This window comes from Aspergillus clavatus, genomic scaffold (genome assembly GCF_000002715.2).
Source record: "Aspergillus clavatus NRRL 1 1099423829805 genomic scaffold, whole genome shotgun sequence".
Lineage (NCBI taxonomy): Eukaryota > Fungi > Ascomycota > Eurotiomycetes > Eurotiales > Aspergillaceae > Aspergillus > Aspergillus clavatus.
This window is the reverse complement of record NW_001517094.1, coordinates 4082165-4097352: the sequence shown is the minus strand read 5'-3', so window position 1 is coordinate 4097352 and position 15188 is coordinate 4082165. Positions and strand designations below refer to the sequence as shown.

Genomic DNA, 15188 nt, shown 5'->3' with positions numbered 1-15188 from the left:
ATTGCCAATAGGTATCAAGTTACTTCCAGCCCAAGTCCCTCCTGGGAGAGTCAAAGAAAGACCGCAAGGTAGGACAGAAACTTCTCTTCAAGCTTGCTCGATATTATCAAGTAAAAGGTTGCCATTGTTATGCGGCAACTCATTGGATAATTAACAGAGATGAAAGAGAAAAAGGTCAACAATGTGTGTCCTGGCTCTATAACTTCATACAGTAGTATTGATTGACTATGAAAGAAGAGGATCAACCTCAATCGGGGTATTTTGTGTAACGAAAGCATATGGCAAAATGACCTCGGGGATATCCCAGATGGTTTTACTTGATTTTTCGACATATTCCGACGAGATGCATGCACATTCCCTGAAAGATAGAGACTGGAGGGTATAAATCGTCAGCTTGTTGCAACACCTAGAATAGCTAGTCCGAAGGAGCAACTTACTTGTAGCTGTGTCAGTCCTCTGACCCATTTCAAGCATTCATCATAGATCTCATCTGGGAGAGCTTCACACCCTTGGTCTCCAACTGGAGTGAGGATTCGATTGCAATTCTCCAGCCAGAGAACCTCCAGCTTCGCGCCAGGCGCTGGCTGGCTTTCATCTGTCACTGCATCGTCCTCATCCTTTTGAATACCCCCCAGCCAATCCAAGAATTCCGGCTCAGCGCCACGGCATGTTCTCAATTTCAGAACTCTGAGCTTTGGATTTCTCTTCACAAGCATCATCAGTTGCCACGGCGTGATGCCGGACCGCTCTAATATGAGAGTCTCCAAACCAGTCAATCCGATAGCTTTGTAGTTGCCTACACCACACAGCACGTTCCATGCCGTGCTGCCGGGGGCAGGATGGTACCAGGCGGTTGGTCTCATTGGCCCGTCTCGAATATGAGGATGCTCGAAGCGAAGAGCGAGATGGCGGAGTGCATGCCTGCATCTGGTACCTAGCGCTTTTGCCCCATGCAAGTCGATATCGTAGGCCATAAATTCAAGCTTTACTAGCGAGGAGCCATATCGATTCACCAACCGAGAAAGAACCTTGTTCTGAGTTCTGATTGTCTGATCCAGTGCTTCTCGGGGGGTGATAGCTCGCCTTCTCCACTCTCTGGACTTGATATGTGCCTTCTCACTGTGCTCTTGTTGCATGTAGATGCCCGGTTGTATCACAGAAATGGTATAATCGCCCCCAGGACCATCACTTTCCTGTGACAGAGATAGCTGATCGGGAGTTGCCCAGCCTGCTTGAAGCAGAGAAATGACCGAGTGAACTCGCTTTTCAAACACGCCGATCCGAAGACGTCTGAGACAGAGGGCATGGGACTTGAAATTCATCCGAGAAGTTCCCCCAAAAGCAAGAAGTGACTCAAAAGGTAGGTGGGCAAGTATAGAAAGGAGAACCTCTAACGGTAATCGACTGATCTTGTCCGACATGTTGTAACTGTCTGCTTCCTCACTCTTCAGCCGCAATCAGTGAAGGGTGAACTCGTCACGTCTCGGCAGTTCTCGGACTAAATTCAGGAGGAGTGGTGCTCCAAGACGTAAATCACTTGCTATTTGATATCTCAAATGGGCAATCGAAAGTGGCGCATCCCTTGCGGATAGAAAACAGTGGTTTGGTAGTATGTAGCACTCGAACCTGCCTAAGACGATTTGGGCGATTCTAAGTCAATACAGGTTTATAAGAGTAACAACTCCAGCCAAGCTTCCTGGCTGCTTCGCATCGATATTATAGAAGGGCAAGCAGTTTGGGCTTACCAGCAGGTTTTTACTATAGCTTCAACAAGAAGCTTCAAGGAGCAATGAGTATAGAATTGCGGGTACGATTCCAGTAACACCGTCCGGACTTGTTACGATTGCAGCAATATTTATACTTCCTGGAAATAAAGTTAGATATTCGTTTAAAACTATAAACGAAACCAGCAATCACGGGGTATAACATACTCTGTTGCTGGTAAGAGGCGGGATGATGCAAGCATCCAAACCACAGCAGCGTAGGCCCTCTTCCCTCTGTCTTTCTTTCCTCTCTCATTCAATGTCCTCACTACTTCTCCTCAAACTTGTCTCTCGCTGACCACCCGATCAAGTCGACAAAAATATGATTTTCCACGTTTTCGAAAATTGGGATGACAGGAATGTGCCAAAAGATACCAAGAATGATGACAGCTCGACTGACACCGCGGCAGAGAGTGCGCTTTGATTGATGCACTTGATCATACAAACACAATCCGGAACATCATAGGTATCTTGAGTCTGATGTTTCAGTGCGCAAGTCAAGTCGTTCTTGTACAGGCACAAGAAGACAAGCTCTGAAACTTTTGCGACATTCCATATTGGACCGCCCGCCTACTATATATCTTAGCAGACGGAAATGGACAGATAGGTATGGACGCTTGTAGGACAAAGGCATGCAATGACAACCGATAATCAGGCCAGATTATGCGGCGCAATATCGATAATGATGAATGACTGGATGGTGCAGACGGTGTTTGGATGACTGCGTAAGTGCATATGGATCCCATCCAACTAGCTGGAAACCGGGTGGGATACACGAGGAAAACAATGGACAGGCAGGATCAGAGCTACACAAATTCTGCATTCCATCCTTGTTCTTTTTCTTTTCCTTTTTCTCCCCGAGACATCGTTCGGGCTTTCTTGCACCTGAGTCAAAACTCAAATCTCGACAGTCCCAGTGCCCTGGGGCTTGTTGCATGTCTGCTCTTGCGGGAAGTGAGGACCGAGGATAATATGAGCCACGGACTCCAAACCCAAGATACCATTGTTACTAGAAAGAAGGCTAATTTAGGATGCATTAGGAGCAGATTGCCATGAAAAGCCATCAACATTCACCACAGCAAACAACACAAAGATGATGCGCAGCCTGGCGCAAACAGCCCCTCTTTCTTGAAAGGCTGAGGTCTCCATGTTATCAGCTATCTGGACTGGTGACGGCCGCCTGAGCCATACACCAGCGCCTTCCTTTGTCCTCTTGTCAGCCCGGCAGGCTGAATCACATCTTCCAAAAGCGTTCCCGTGCTTCAAGATTCCATCGTGCATATTGTCGCACTTGTGATGAATGTGTGACTTTCGAACCAGACTGTCGGGTCCCTGTGCCCAATTAACGCACGAGAACTCTGCGGATGCGATTCGGAAATCTCGAGCATCATTGGCCAGGGTGGTGCAGGTGCATCAATAGTGATTACAGGCTGCCAGGGGTAGTGGTTGCGGCTCCGTCTTACTGGCTAGAATATATGGACCAACATTCCTCTCGACGAAGACGACCATCTAACTAGTTAGTGGGCGACGGTTTTCCCGCCTATCCGGCTTTGACGAGATTTATTTGGGGGTGTTTGGTGTCTTTGGGGCTGGCCAAATAACAATTCACACATGATATGAGAGGTAAGCACACATCCGGTGACCGTTGGACCAAAAATAAGCAGTTGTCTACGAAATCTTTCATTTACAGAAACGGTGCACTTTTGTTAGGGCTCGTCATCACCCTGCAAGGAAGAAAGAAAGAAGGACATCGTGGCTGATCAGCAGGGGGGTACAAGATCGAAGACCCCGACATGAAGAACCAAGGTGGCGGTGAAGATATGAAGAAACTAGTATCTCGTCGCAGTCAGGAAAGTGGGAACCCTGTCGTAGACTCATATTTATGCGAGTATGAGACAAATATTCTAGTCCCACATTATGTACATAGTATGTTGATGACTATCTACTATCTACTTCCCAAGGCAGAAAAAGCAATAAGGCCGAAGAGATGAGCCAAAATGGGTGCAACTGTCCTGAGACAGGTCAGGATCCAGGCTCTGCCCCTTACCTCCGTCAAAAATAGCCAGGCTTTTGCTGGTATAATCAGAAAAACGCTCTGTGCAGCTTTAAATACTGGGGGAAAAAAAGCTCAATTCGCCCTTTCAAGGGTAAAAGCCTTGTATTGCTCTGGGACCACAATATACAACAGCAACAACCGTTGACCGCTTTACCCATGCACCCTGAAGGTACGACCGCTGGCCGTCTTTCGCTCGCGTTCCTCGTTTTCGGGCCGAGCTCTGTTGAGGACTGTTGCTGTTAGCCATACGCACTAGGCATCGGAATCCGCTGCCACTTACCTTGGAGGAAGTCCGCTGTCCTCTTGCGCATTCTGGTGTGGATGTACGCCTATACAACTTGTGAGACAACCGGGCAAAGCAAGCAATGGTTCCATGGGAAGCTACCTTGGACGCCTTGATGTGGTAATGGAAGTAATCACGGAAGGTTTGGATGTGGGAGATGTTTTCGTAGCGTCGCTGAGAGGTTAGGTGTCGAGGGAAAAGCACTATACGGAAGACCAGTCAATGCGAGTGTGCTGAATGATGACGGATTTTCTTTACCGAAAGTGATAAAACTCATCTCGCCATTCCCGGCGGCCTGGAGGCCGGGAAGACCCTGGAGCTCCAGGGGAGGATCGTTGCGGAACAGTACCTGAGGCGCATTCTGCAATGTCACCACACGTCTTCTCGCATCAACGAACTCCTGTAGAAAGACTTTGCCAAAGATACGATCTGTCTCTTCGCGGAATACGGTGCTGAAGATCACCGTCACTCGATCATGACTGGCCTTGATGTAAATCGCCTCCTCTTCCCGATAATGAATTGTCATCACTTCTCCCCCTTCCTTTACTCCCTGAGGTGCAGACTCTGATGTATATCTAGATGCCTCCTCTGACAGCTTCGCAAATTCATCGAATGCCCTTTCGAACGGCGCAGCCATTGCGTTGCGCTTCATCAGCGCAAGCCGCATAATAAGCTCGTCCCGAGCTTCCTGCTCCGCGGGTAGGTTCTCCAAGTCAATTTGTACCGAAAAGTCATAGCCAGGCTCTGGTGTGACAATATAGGGTCCATATTCCCGTTCCAATACTTCCTGAGCACCATACTGGACCAGCTCTTTGAAGCATTTCACGTTGATAGAGATAAGGATCTTGGTCTTCGATTCTGGTGTCGACAAGTGAAATGTCACTCCGTCAAAGTCTGAAACAACTTGATCAATCGAGACTGGCTGGGATCTGCAGTAAAAAGCAAACAAGCATTGCTGTTAGCCGACGTTGCAGCACTGGAACATGTATACCGAATGAGGTGGGGAGGAGAGCTATACCCGGAGAACCGCTCCGTCAGGAGGTTCTGGATAAGGACGTTCTGATAATCAAGCAGAAGCATGATGGCTAAATAATATAGCGCAGGAAGACCAATTCAAATTCCGAGTTTAACTTCGCTACCGCAATGATGTCCTCCTCTCCGTGGCTTGTAGATCGAATGATTGATTGGTACCTAGTCTACCAAGATGCTGAGGTGGGTGTTTGGGGGGCAGTGACGACTGATGGGCAGGCGGTGGGGATTCTGCCGGGCTGGTCGTTCTCGCCGCCCGTAGTTTTTTCTGGCCCATTTTGGCCTATCGATAGCAGTCAGTTTTGGTGCTCCTAAATTTTTCTTCGTTATCGATTCGGGTGTCCAACGATGGTGAAGTCATATTTGTGCGTGCGATCTCATAGAATGAATCTATATATTGGGTGTTATTGATCGGTTAAGCTAATTGTCTCAGGAAATTCGAGCATTCGAATACGTTCGGGCTCGTTGCGTCCGCTTCGTCGAATGCGATTTGGGCTCGGGACGATGACTTCCTAGGCACTGCGCGCCGGACAGGTGCCGGACGAGCGATTGTTGGTGCCAGTGACGAAGTTCTATGCTGGGATATCAAGAAGGGAGAATTGCTGGCACGATGGCGAGATACATCCTGCAAAGCGCAGGTCACGGCTATCACCCAGAGCAGGACAGACGAGGATGTTTTCGCGGTCGGGTAGGGTTCTTCTCTCCTGATTTCAATGCGAGATACGATTCTAACCAAGGGTATTGGTGCTTTTCAGATACGATGATGGAAGTATCCGTATTTGGGACTCGAGAACAGCAACCGTTATCATTTCCTTCAACGGTCATAAATCGGCCATTACTCAGCTCGCCTTCGACAATGCCGGTGTGCGCCTTGCAAGTGGCTCGAGGGACACAGATATTATCGTGTGGGACTTGATTGCAGAAGTTGGACTCTTCAAGCTGCGTGGACACACCGACCAAGTTACCTCGCTTCATTTCCTCTATCTGTCTACGGAGCTACTCCAAGCCGCGGGTCTCAGCGAACATGCTGGCTTCCTGCTCACTACTGGCAAGGATTCTTTGATCAAAGTCTGGGATCTGGCATCGCAACACTGCATCGAGACTCACGTGGCGCAATCGAATGGTGAGTGCTGGAGCCTGGGTCTTTCTCCCGACCAGAGCGGCTGCATCACTGCCGGAAATGATGGAGAACTCAAAGTCTGGTCGATTGATGAAAGCGCAATGCTCGAAATCTCGAGAGAAAAGGTCGGCTCGGAAGGCCGCAAGATCTTGACAGATAGAGGGACATTTTATCGCAACGGCAAGGACCGAACGATCGGTATCAGCTTCCACCCGCGCGCTGATTATGTTGGATTCCACGGGTCGGAGAAGGCCGTAGAAATCTGGCGCATTCGCTCAGAGACAGAGGTGCAGAAGAGTTTGGCAAGGAAGCGCAAGAGAAGAAAGGAAAAAGAAGCGCAGCGTGCCAAGGACGGAGAATTGGTGAAAGTCGACAATGACAAGGCCGATGATGTTTCTGCCGCACCTGTTACGGAGGTCTTCGTTCCCCATGTTATTGTTCGCACAGGCGGCAAGATTCGTTCCTTTGACTGGATTCGAACGAAATCAACTGGAAATATTCAGCTTCTAGCTGCTACCACGAACAACCAGCTGGAAGTCTTTAGCGTGGTCACTGCAAACAAGAAGAAGGACGAGGAGGATTCAGATTACAGCCGCAATCTCGCTGTCGACATTCCTGGTCACCGCACCGATATCAGATCCATTGCCTTGAGCTCTGATGACCGCATGCTGGCCTCTGCCTCCAACGGTAGCTTGAAGATCTGGAACGTACGCACGCAGACTTGCCTCCGTACCCTGGAATGCGGTTATTCCTTGTGCTCTGCCTTCCTTCCTGGAGACAAAATTGTGGTGGTGGGCAATAAGAACGGCGAGTTGGAGGTCTTCGACATTGCGTCTTCAACCTTGCTGGACACGATCAAAGCCCACGACGGACCAGTCTGGTCCTTGCATGTTCATCCCGATGGCAAGTCGATGGTTACTGGTAGTGCTGACAAGACTGCCAAGTTCTGGAGTTTCCAGGTCGTCCAGGAAGAAATCCCGGGCACCAAAAGAACCACACCACGTCTCAAGCTCGTGCACACCAGAACTTTGAAGGTTGCCGATGACATTCTTTGCCTTCGGTTCTCTCCAGACGCGCGCTTGCTCGCTGTCGCCCTCTTAGACAACACGGTCAAGGTCTTCTTCACCGACTCCCTCAAACTCTTCCTCAACCTTTATGGCCACAAACTTCCCGTTCTCAGCATGGACATCTCTTGGGACAGCAAACTCATTGTGACGTGCTCAGCCGACAAGACGGTACGTTTGTGGGGTCTGGACTTTGGTGACTGCCATAAATCATTCCTGGCCCATGAGGACAGCATCATGGCTGTCGCTTTTGTACCCACCAACAAGGAAGGAAATGGTCACAACTTTTTCAGTGCCAGCAAAGATCGTGTGATCAAATACTGGGATGGCGATAAATTTGAGCATATTCAAAAACTCCAAGGCCACCATGGTGAGATCTGGGCTCTTGCGATCAGCCATATGGGCGAGTTCATTGTTAGCGCAAGTCACGATAAGAGTATTCGCACTTGGCAACAGACCGATGAGCAACTCTTCCTGGAAGAAGAGCGCGAGAAGGAGCTCGAAGAGATGTACGACAACACACTTACAGCTTCTCTCGATCAGGAGGAGGACGCAGATGGAGAGAAGGCCGAAGCAGTTGATGCCGGGAAGCAGACAGCCGCTACGCTTATGGCCGGAGAGAAGATCATGGAGGCTCTGGATCTGGGTATGGAGGATCTGGAGGTCATGCGGCAATGGCGTGCTGTCAAAGCCAGTCAACCAAATGCTGCACCACCGAGCCGCAACCCTCTATATATGGCGCTCGGTGATATCTCCGCGGAGCAATATTTGCTGAATGTGGTCCAGAAGATCCCTGCTGCAGCACTCCAGGACGCTCTTCTTGTGTTGCCATTCTCCAAACTACCTGCGCTCTTCACATTCCTCAACATCTGGGCCAACCGGGGATGGAACATCCCTCTTACCTGCCGGGTTCTCTTCTTCATGCTCAAGACGCACCACCGTCAGATCATCGCCAGCAAGATGATGAAGCCTATGCTGGACGACATCCGGGCAACCTTGCGTCGGGTCCTCACGCGGCAAAAAGACGAGATGGGTTTCAACCTGTCAGCGTTACAGATCATCGGCCAGCAAGTGCGGGAATCGAGCACCAAGGACTATGTCGACGAGGAAACTTGGGAGCAGGAACACCCACAGGTGTCAGGTACCGGCAAGAAGCGGTCGTTTGTTCATATTGCTTGAGGGAAGTACTCTGTTTGCGGACTGCAGTATTGTGTATAAGGGCATATGAAGGCGTTGATATGATACCGGATGATTCGGCTACGAAAAGTTTTATATCCTAGGAGTTTGGAGATAAAAGTTGGTCTATCAATAGAGATTCCATAATTTTAAGATTCATATATTCAATCTGTATGACCATTCCTTTCTTATTTTAAGAACCAGTATGTGGTAATTGAAGATGTGCTATATCCACATCCATCGATCAACCTCGATGTCGCACTTCACAGGCAGAAACCTAAACACTTTAAACCATGTCAGCACATTCATCACGAACAATAAATATTTGAAACCAACACGGCTAGCAAATCAACTCCAGCCCGAATCCTTCACAAGAACAATGAAAGAACAGAAGCAGCCGGAAAAGGACACCCCAAGTCAACAACCCCGTAACTCCTCTCAGCAGAACCATTATAAGCATCGACGACAGGGGAGACCCGATCATTATTGTCGAAATCTCCTCCTGCCATACCTCTTCCGGCTCTTCCTAAATACCGGTTCATGAAAATGTTCTCATCATTTTAAGAGTTGGGGTTGTTGCACTTGGTTCTCCTTTATTTTTTTTTTTTTGGCTCGCTTGCCTGTTCCATCTTGTTTCTTGCGAAAGACTGGACTGTATTGAAGGTGGTTTGGGGGATAATTGGTGTTCGCATACCTGTTAGAAATATATAGTTCTCATGGTGCTGGAGGGTGTGTTTGAGCAAGAGAGTCTGCAGGCTTTATGCAAGCTGTGAGAGAGGAAAGGTTTAGGATTGGAAAAAGTGTGAAAATTATTGTTGGCTGGGAAAAGAATTAGTGCGCCAAGGACCAGTATGGTGGAGCACGGCAAGTCACGTGGCTTGAGATTGGGATGGGCTTGTTCATGGTGAAAGATAAATTCTTTCGATCTACAGCCATTCTTGAGGATATTGACTCGTTGCTTTGAGTTTGTTTCGAGGTATTCTTATAGAGTTAGATAGTATAGGAAGTTCTATATTCCTGTTTCAAGCGTGTCGTGTTTGTAAAGTCATGATATCGTATAGTTCATTGCAGTCGACATGTGTAACATAATGCTATGAAGCCTGCTTCATCATCCCACAGTTTGAGCACGTCCACCATGAAGTTTCCATAAATGTGCCGCAGGTGTTACACACCCAGCCTAGAGGTCGCTTGGCGATGTTGCTGTCGAGGGCAGCGAGGGTTTCCGCCGCCCTCGTCCGGTTCTTGAAAAGAGTTTCGCTGGCAGTCTGACTGATCGGACGCTTATTTTTCGTGCTACGTGTGCCTCCATTGTTGGAGCTAGTGGTAGCCGGTCCAGAACTTGATCGAGTAGCTGACGGTCGAGGTCGTTCCGAGGTACAGGCATCACAGCACAGGAAGTTGGCGGGATTCTCGAGCGTGCAGGTGGGACATGTCCAGGGTTGTTCGTACGAGGTATTATCGGATGTGAGATCAATTGGTTCCAGCGGTTGTTGCGAAGGTGTAGGTTTGGTGCTTGCTGGAACAGGCGGCGGAGACGGAGCTGATCGAGGCCCTGCGGGTATCTCCTGGCTAGGAAGGATATAAGAAGGCCCGTATTTCTCCCGCTCTTCTTGCTGAATTAAATCGATGTAGGCTTCCATGATCGCTCGTTCGTTTGCATCATCCTCTTCTGCTTTAGTACGGAACCCGTTCCTCGAGGCTTCCTCTGCCAGATCAACGCTGTTGTCTGCCCCTGAAGCACAGCCCTCTGTCACTTCAATGCGTCTTTGCGCAGCGTCGGCAATTATTCTTCGCAAATCTGTGCCACGTAGAACTGGAGCACCGCCGAGCCGCTGCCCCGATCCGGCTGAAAGAGTCCGCCTCCGCTCCGCGGCTGCTCTGGCTACGCGGCGGGCCTCGTCGATTGGCATATTACGACCACCCAGACGTTTGCCCTGAGATAGGAACCCCTCCCCGGTGTAACCCTTGATGGCGAGTTCTTCGTGTTCGTCACGTAGCTGATTCCAAAGGGCATGGAATTGCTGATTATGTGGACCATGTACGATATGACAAAGCCTATGACCGTCAGCGAAGCATGTCTAAATCTGAAGCGGGCTATAGGCTTACTCGTGAAGCATCGTGTCAACCACCTGCTCTAAAGGCAGAAACTGACGCTCATCGGAGGGATATCGCAGTCGTAAGCATATTTTTTGACCTGCATTGACATTCAAGCCTAGTAGGTTCCGCTGGTGGGGATAGAATTCGCAAAGTGTGCCTACTCTCCAGGACCTCTGTCGCATGATAGGCTTCACAAGAGAGGCAATTTTGCGAAGCATTAGCAAAGCCTCTGCTTCCCTAGGTCTATGCTTGTCATGCTGGTACTCAGAGACCAACGGATCTAGTTCACGCATGCTGCCTGTATGTAGTGGGTTGATAGATGTACCGAACTGTGAAAGAATCACAAAACCACGACAGACGGATATCCGATGAATATTGACCAAGACGTATCAAGAAGGGTCCTGATAGTGATACGTTGTGGAAGACTGCCTCTGTCGATGAAGTACCAGGTAAGTCTCTGGAAAGAAGGGGAATCTGTCAAGAATAGGTGCATAGGCTGGCAATAACCTGGTGTTATGAGCCTAAGCAACCAGGAATAAACATCCGCCACATCGCAAAATACTAGCAGACTTCAATCATGAGCTGAAGATCTCAATAAGCTCTGCGATGCCTGTTGGATTGATAATCAAAAGAAGGAATTAGAATCAAGCTGCCTTCGACTGGGTCACGTGAGAAATGTACTCTTTGTACTCCGTTCAAGGCAAAGGGTAGTTCAAAAAGGTCTTGGTTGGTTACTGGAATCCTTCTATTCCCGCTTGCAGCAGTTGCAAGACGCCCTGAGAGATTGAAGCGAGTGACTGACTGCGACTGGACAAATGTGGCGAACTGGCGATGTTTGATGAAGAGCGAGATATCCATAAGTACTTACTTCCAAGGCTAGTACGAATATGGACTAGTGCTATCCCTCCATGCGAGTGTCTCAACTCTCAATAATAAGCCTTTTTGTTGATACAACAGACAGACACAAGAGTCAAATCGTCAAGATCTAAATGCTGCTCCACACATCTGAGAGATCAAAATTTATATGGCTAGACTGGTAGAAACAGTGAGCTCTTATAGCAATAGTCTTTGACGTTTCTTGATTTTGATGCTGCACAAAGGATAGGCTTCATATCCTTATCCAGCTGGTGGAGTAGTGTTGCTCATGTGACTGGCCGATATACATTGCTGCACTTATCAGTGGGACTTTTCCAATCTTATCAACATCTGAGTCTTCCAGCTATTTACCTTTTGGTCAAGAAAGCATCTTCAAAATGACAAGTGACGACCAGTTTTTCTTCGATTATGTGAGTCCCATCAAGTCCACCCCATCTAGTTCTGAGACTCACGCAGTGCTTCACCTTCCAGCTTGCCTCCATTCCGCATGACGTAAGGAGATATTCCCTCGAGGTCGCAGACTCGATCGACCGACAAGTCGATCATGTTGCAACGGTGATCCGCGATACACTCTCTCATCAGTCATGGCTACCTCCTGCCGTTAGGCCGGCGCCAAAATCACATCCTGGTTTTCGTGCGCCTCCTTTGCAGTCCTTCACGGATCGCGTTCATGATTGGTTTATCCGAAATCGCGCATGGAGCGCTGCTATCCTCGCCTTCGTCGGAACCGGTACCGCTTTGTATTTTGGAAATAAGAAGCTCCATGGAAGACGGCGAAAGGCAAGGAGGGCCGGAAATGGTGCTCGGAAGGAGATAGTTGGTATGTCCTTATATGGAGAGTGCTTGTCTCTTTACGTTGACTTACGTGTTGTCCAGTTGTTGCTGGCTCTCCCCACGAGCCGATGACCAGAGCGATTGCGACTGATCTGGAGCGACGAGGCTATATCGTCTATATTACTGTGACATCTGCTCAGGAGGAGCACCTAGTCCAGTCGGAGAATCGGATGGATATTAGAGCTCTCTGGCTTGACCTGACGGCCGTAAGGCTTGCCCCGCAGGTTGGGACGACAATTTATGCTGAAACCCTCAACAGACTGCCTCATCACCTTCAGAAATTCATCCTTCTTTGAGTGAAATCCATAATCTCATCACACAACCCCAGTGCCCGATGCCCGGCGTGCCACCCCATACCTGCCAGCTGAGTGGTATTATCTTGGTGCCATCATCTAGCTATGTGTCTGGCCCTGTCGCCACGATTCCAGCATCGTCCTGGGCCGATACTATCAATACTCGTCTCCTCTCTCCTATTCTCACCACCCGAATTTTCCTACCTCTCCTCACTCTTCGCAAGACCAATAGCACTATCCTTCTCCTCTACCCCTCTATTTCATCATCGCTTTCGGCGCCTTTCGCGGGGCCCGAGGTCACTACAGCGCGTGCGCTGTCCGGGTTCGCAAGCTCTCTTAGGAGAGAACTATGCCTTTTGCAGCATAAAAATATTGATGTTGTGGAACTGAAACTCGGCAATATTGACCTCGGCCCCCAGTTCCGGGACGCCCAGAACCATGTTACCGGAACGGAGGTCCTTGCATGGAGCGCTCAACAGCGGTCGCTCTATGGCTCGCAGTACCTCTCAAGCATTGAACAGCGGCCGGTGGCATCTGCTGGGCCCAGCACGGTGCGCGGGTCACCAGCCAAAATGCTCCACTACGCTATATTGGAAGCATTGGAACCGGCATCCAAGAATATCTTTGGGCGAAGAGTATCTAAGAAACGCGTCTTATATGCCGGGCGAGGTGCGCGGTCCTATAGTATCATCGGGGAGTGGGTACCAAGCGGCCTGGTAGGGTGGATGCTGGGCCTTCGCAGTGGGCCTTCCACGGTACCTGACAGTGCCAGCAACAGCAGTAACAGCGAGTCTGGTTGGGACAAGGTCAACGATGCGCGATGAGCATTGCCCCCCTTTTTTTGTTTCTTTGCGCCTTTGGATATACCGATAATACTCAACTCAGGCGAACTTACTCTCCCCTCAGCAATCAATGAAAATGATGGCCCCTGGATTACATGTCAACGTTGACCACAAACCCAGAGGCCAGACATACTACACATTAATACATAAAAAAACATCTCGCATACATTAGTAGTCACATCAAACACCCACATGGGCCATCTCCGCTCTCCCAACCATCTCTTCCTTATCGTAAACAGACCTCTTGATCCTCCCCCCGGTAAGCCTCCTCCTCAACCAAATCGCACACCACGACAGCCCAAAAATCACCAGGATGGCCGCAAAGATCCCAAAACAGTACCCGGCGACCAGACCTTTATGCTCGCCATGTGGGCCGGGGTCGAGGAACGAATACGTATAGAAACCCTGCGTGTGGAAGGTCAAGTAGGCCAGCGACACATAGAGCAGGAGGATCAGCACGAGGAAGGGAAAGGCCACGAGCGGGTGGGGGTTGGTGGTGGGGAGGATGATTTCGAGCAGGGCCCAGAGGGAGTTGAGACCGTGCTGGGAGATCTGTAGGAGAAGATGTGCGTGTGTTATGTTAGCCATGGAGACACCTAACCCTTCCCCCCCCCTCTCTTCTCCTTTCTCTTTCATTGGATTTTTTTCGCAAAACTGCGTGCGGGGAGAGAGAAAAAAACGTACATTCGACCACGCGGAGAAAGTCAACTTATACCACGGCGGACTAAACAGAATCCCCCAGAAGACAATGGTGACCAGGAACGGGAAGGTGGTGACGGTGGTGTAGAAGAGGGCGTGCAGGGCGCGCAGGGGCCGCGGGAGACGGTCGAAGAGGAGGCTGCGCCCCGAGCGCGCGTAGCATGCGGTGTGAATGCAAGCGGCGAGATAGTAGAAGCCGAGGCCCCAGTAGGTCAGCCAGGTGAAGTAGCTGAAGGATTGGCCGATGGCGTGGGATGCGCCGTGGGAGCCGGACCAGCCCCAGATGAAGAAGATGGTGACGAAGATGTAGAGGGCGATGAGGCCGCGCAGGAGGGCGAAGGGGAGCGGGGAGAGGAGCCAGGAGGTTTCGAAGGGGTGGATGTGGTCGAGGGAGGCGTCGACGCCGAAGAGGGAGGAGAAGGATTTGGATAACTTCATGTTAGGACTGGTTGTGGTGGTGGCATTTGTGGAGGTGGGATTTTTTTTTTTCCCCAAAGGACTGGAGGACTGGGGAGAGATGAAGCCGTAGATAAGACTCTGGGGAGACTGAGATGTGCCTGAGGATTATTGGAGCGAAGGAATTTCTCGCTAGTCATCTTAATATAAATTAATCTTTTATTATTGTTAGTGTTGGTGTTTCATAGCTTGCCTGCTAGTCACTTAGTAGTAACTACTAACTAGTTGTACGGTTATACCAGCAGCATCGACTTGGTAAGCCAGACTTAAACAGATCCAGGCGCTGAAAATGAGACCAGTCATTTACAGCCATCAGCTGAAGCCTGGATCGAGAGAAGGGAAGAGTGAGCATGTCAGAATAACGGACTACTAGTACTACGCAGTAATAATATTGGGTTGTATGAAGTGGTAGCAGAAGAAAGCATCAATCATCTCAGTAGTTATTGATTGATAGATGCTAAGAAGAGCTCCACGGGGCACAAGATCAATTTCCCCAAGCATCAGAATCTACGGAAAGAATCCGAGAAGCAGGATGATCAAGAAAGGGCTTCGGTATGCGGTATGCCAGTCAGAGTACGGAGTAGTCTAGTTAGTCTACTA

At 49.5% G+C, this 15188-nt stretch overlaps 6 protein-coding genes across 6 annotated transcripts; 2 read left to right on the top strand and 4 right to left on the bottom strand.

The window, feature by feature from the left end:
- Window positions 1-225: 225 nt before the first annotated feature.
- Window positions 226-1421, bottom strand: ACLA_031730 (F-box protein; the record flags this gene model as incomplete). The annotated part of the gene is made up of 2 exons (XM_001269865.1): window positions 226-454; window positions 508-1421. 2 exons carry the CDS (start codon window positions 1419-1421, stop codon window positions 226-228), a joined length of 1143 nt encoding a protein of 380 aa, XP_001269866.1.
- Window positions 1422-3969: 2548 nt separating this feature from the next.
- On the bottom strand, window positions 3970-5182 carry ACLA_031720 (actin-related protein 2/3 complex subunit 2; the record flags this gene model as incomplete). The annotated part of the gene is made up of 5 exons (XM_001269864.1): window positions 3970-4049; window positions 4100-4148; window positions 4205-4305; window positions 4361-5031; window positions 5121-5182. The coding sequence occupies 5 exons, from the start codon at window positions 5180-5182 to the stop codon at window positions 3970-3972; spliced, it is 963 nt and encodes a 320-aa protein (XP_001269865.1).
- Window positions 5183-5479: 297 nt separating this feature from the next.
- On the top strand, window positions 5480-8494 carry ACLA_031710 (snoRNA-binding rRNA-processing protein DIP2; the record flags this gene model as incomplete). The annotated part of the gene is made up of 3 exons (XM_001269863.1): window positions 5480-5496; window positions 5565-5819; window positions 5887-8494. The coding sequence occupies 3 exons, from the start codon at window positions 5480-5482 to the stop codon at window positions 8492-8494; spliced, it is 2880 nt and encodes a 959-aa protein (XP_001269864.1).
- Window positions 8495-9582: 1088 nt separating this feature from the next.
- Window positions 9583-10881, bottom strand: ACLA_031700 (metalloendopeptidase WSS1; the record flags this gene model as incomplete). Its single annotated transcript, XM_001269862.1, has 2 exons — window positions 9583-10546; window positions 10598-10881. 2 exons carry the CDS (start codon window positions 10879-10881, stop codon window positions 9583-9585), a joined length of 1248 nt encoding a protein of 415 aa, XP_001269863.1.
- Window positions 10882-11841: 960 nt separating this feature from the next.
- ACLA_031690 (DUF1776 domain-containing protein) lies at window positions 11842-13415 on the top strand (the record flags this gene model as incomplete). Its single annotated transcript, XM_001269861.1, has 4 exons — window positions 11842-11874; window positions 11936-12284; window positions 12341-12504; window positions 12558-13415. 4 exons carry the CDS (start codon window positions 11842-11844, stop codon window positions 13413-13415), a joined length of 1404 nt encoding a protein of 467 aa, XP_001269862.1.
- Window positions 13416-13613: 198 nt separating this feature from the next.
- Window positions 13614-14570, bottom strand: ACLA_031680 (uncharacterized protein; the record flags this gene model as incomplete). Its single annotated transcript, XM_001269860.1, has 2 exons — window positions 13614-13985; window positions 14118-14570. 2 exons carry the CDS (start codon window positions 14568-14570, stop codon window positions 13614-13616), a joined length of 825 nt encoding a protein of 274 aa, XP_001269861.1.
- Window positions 14571-15188: the final 618 nt, after the last annotated feature.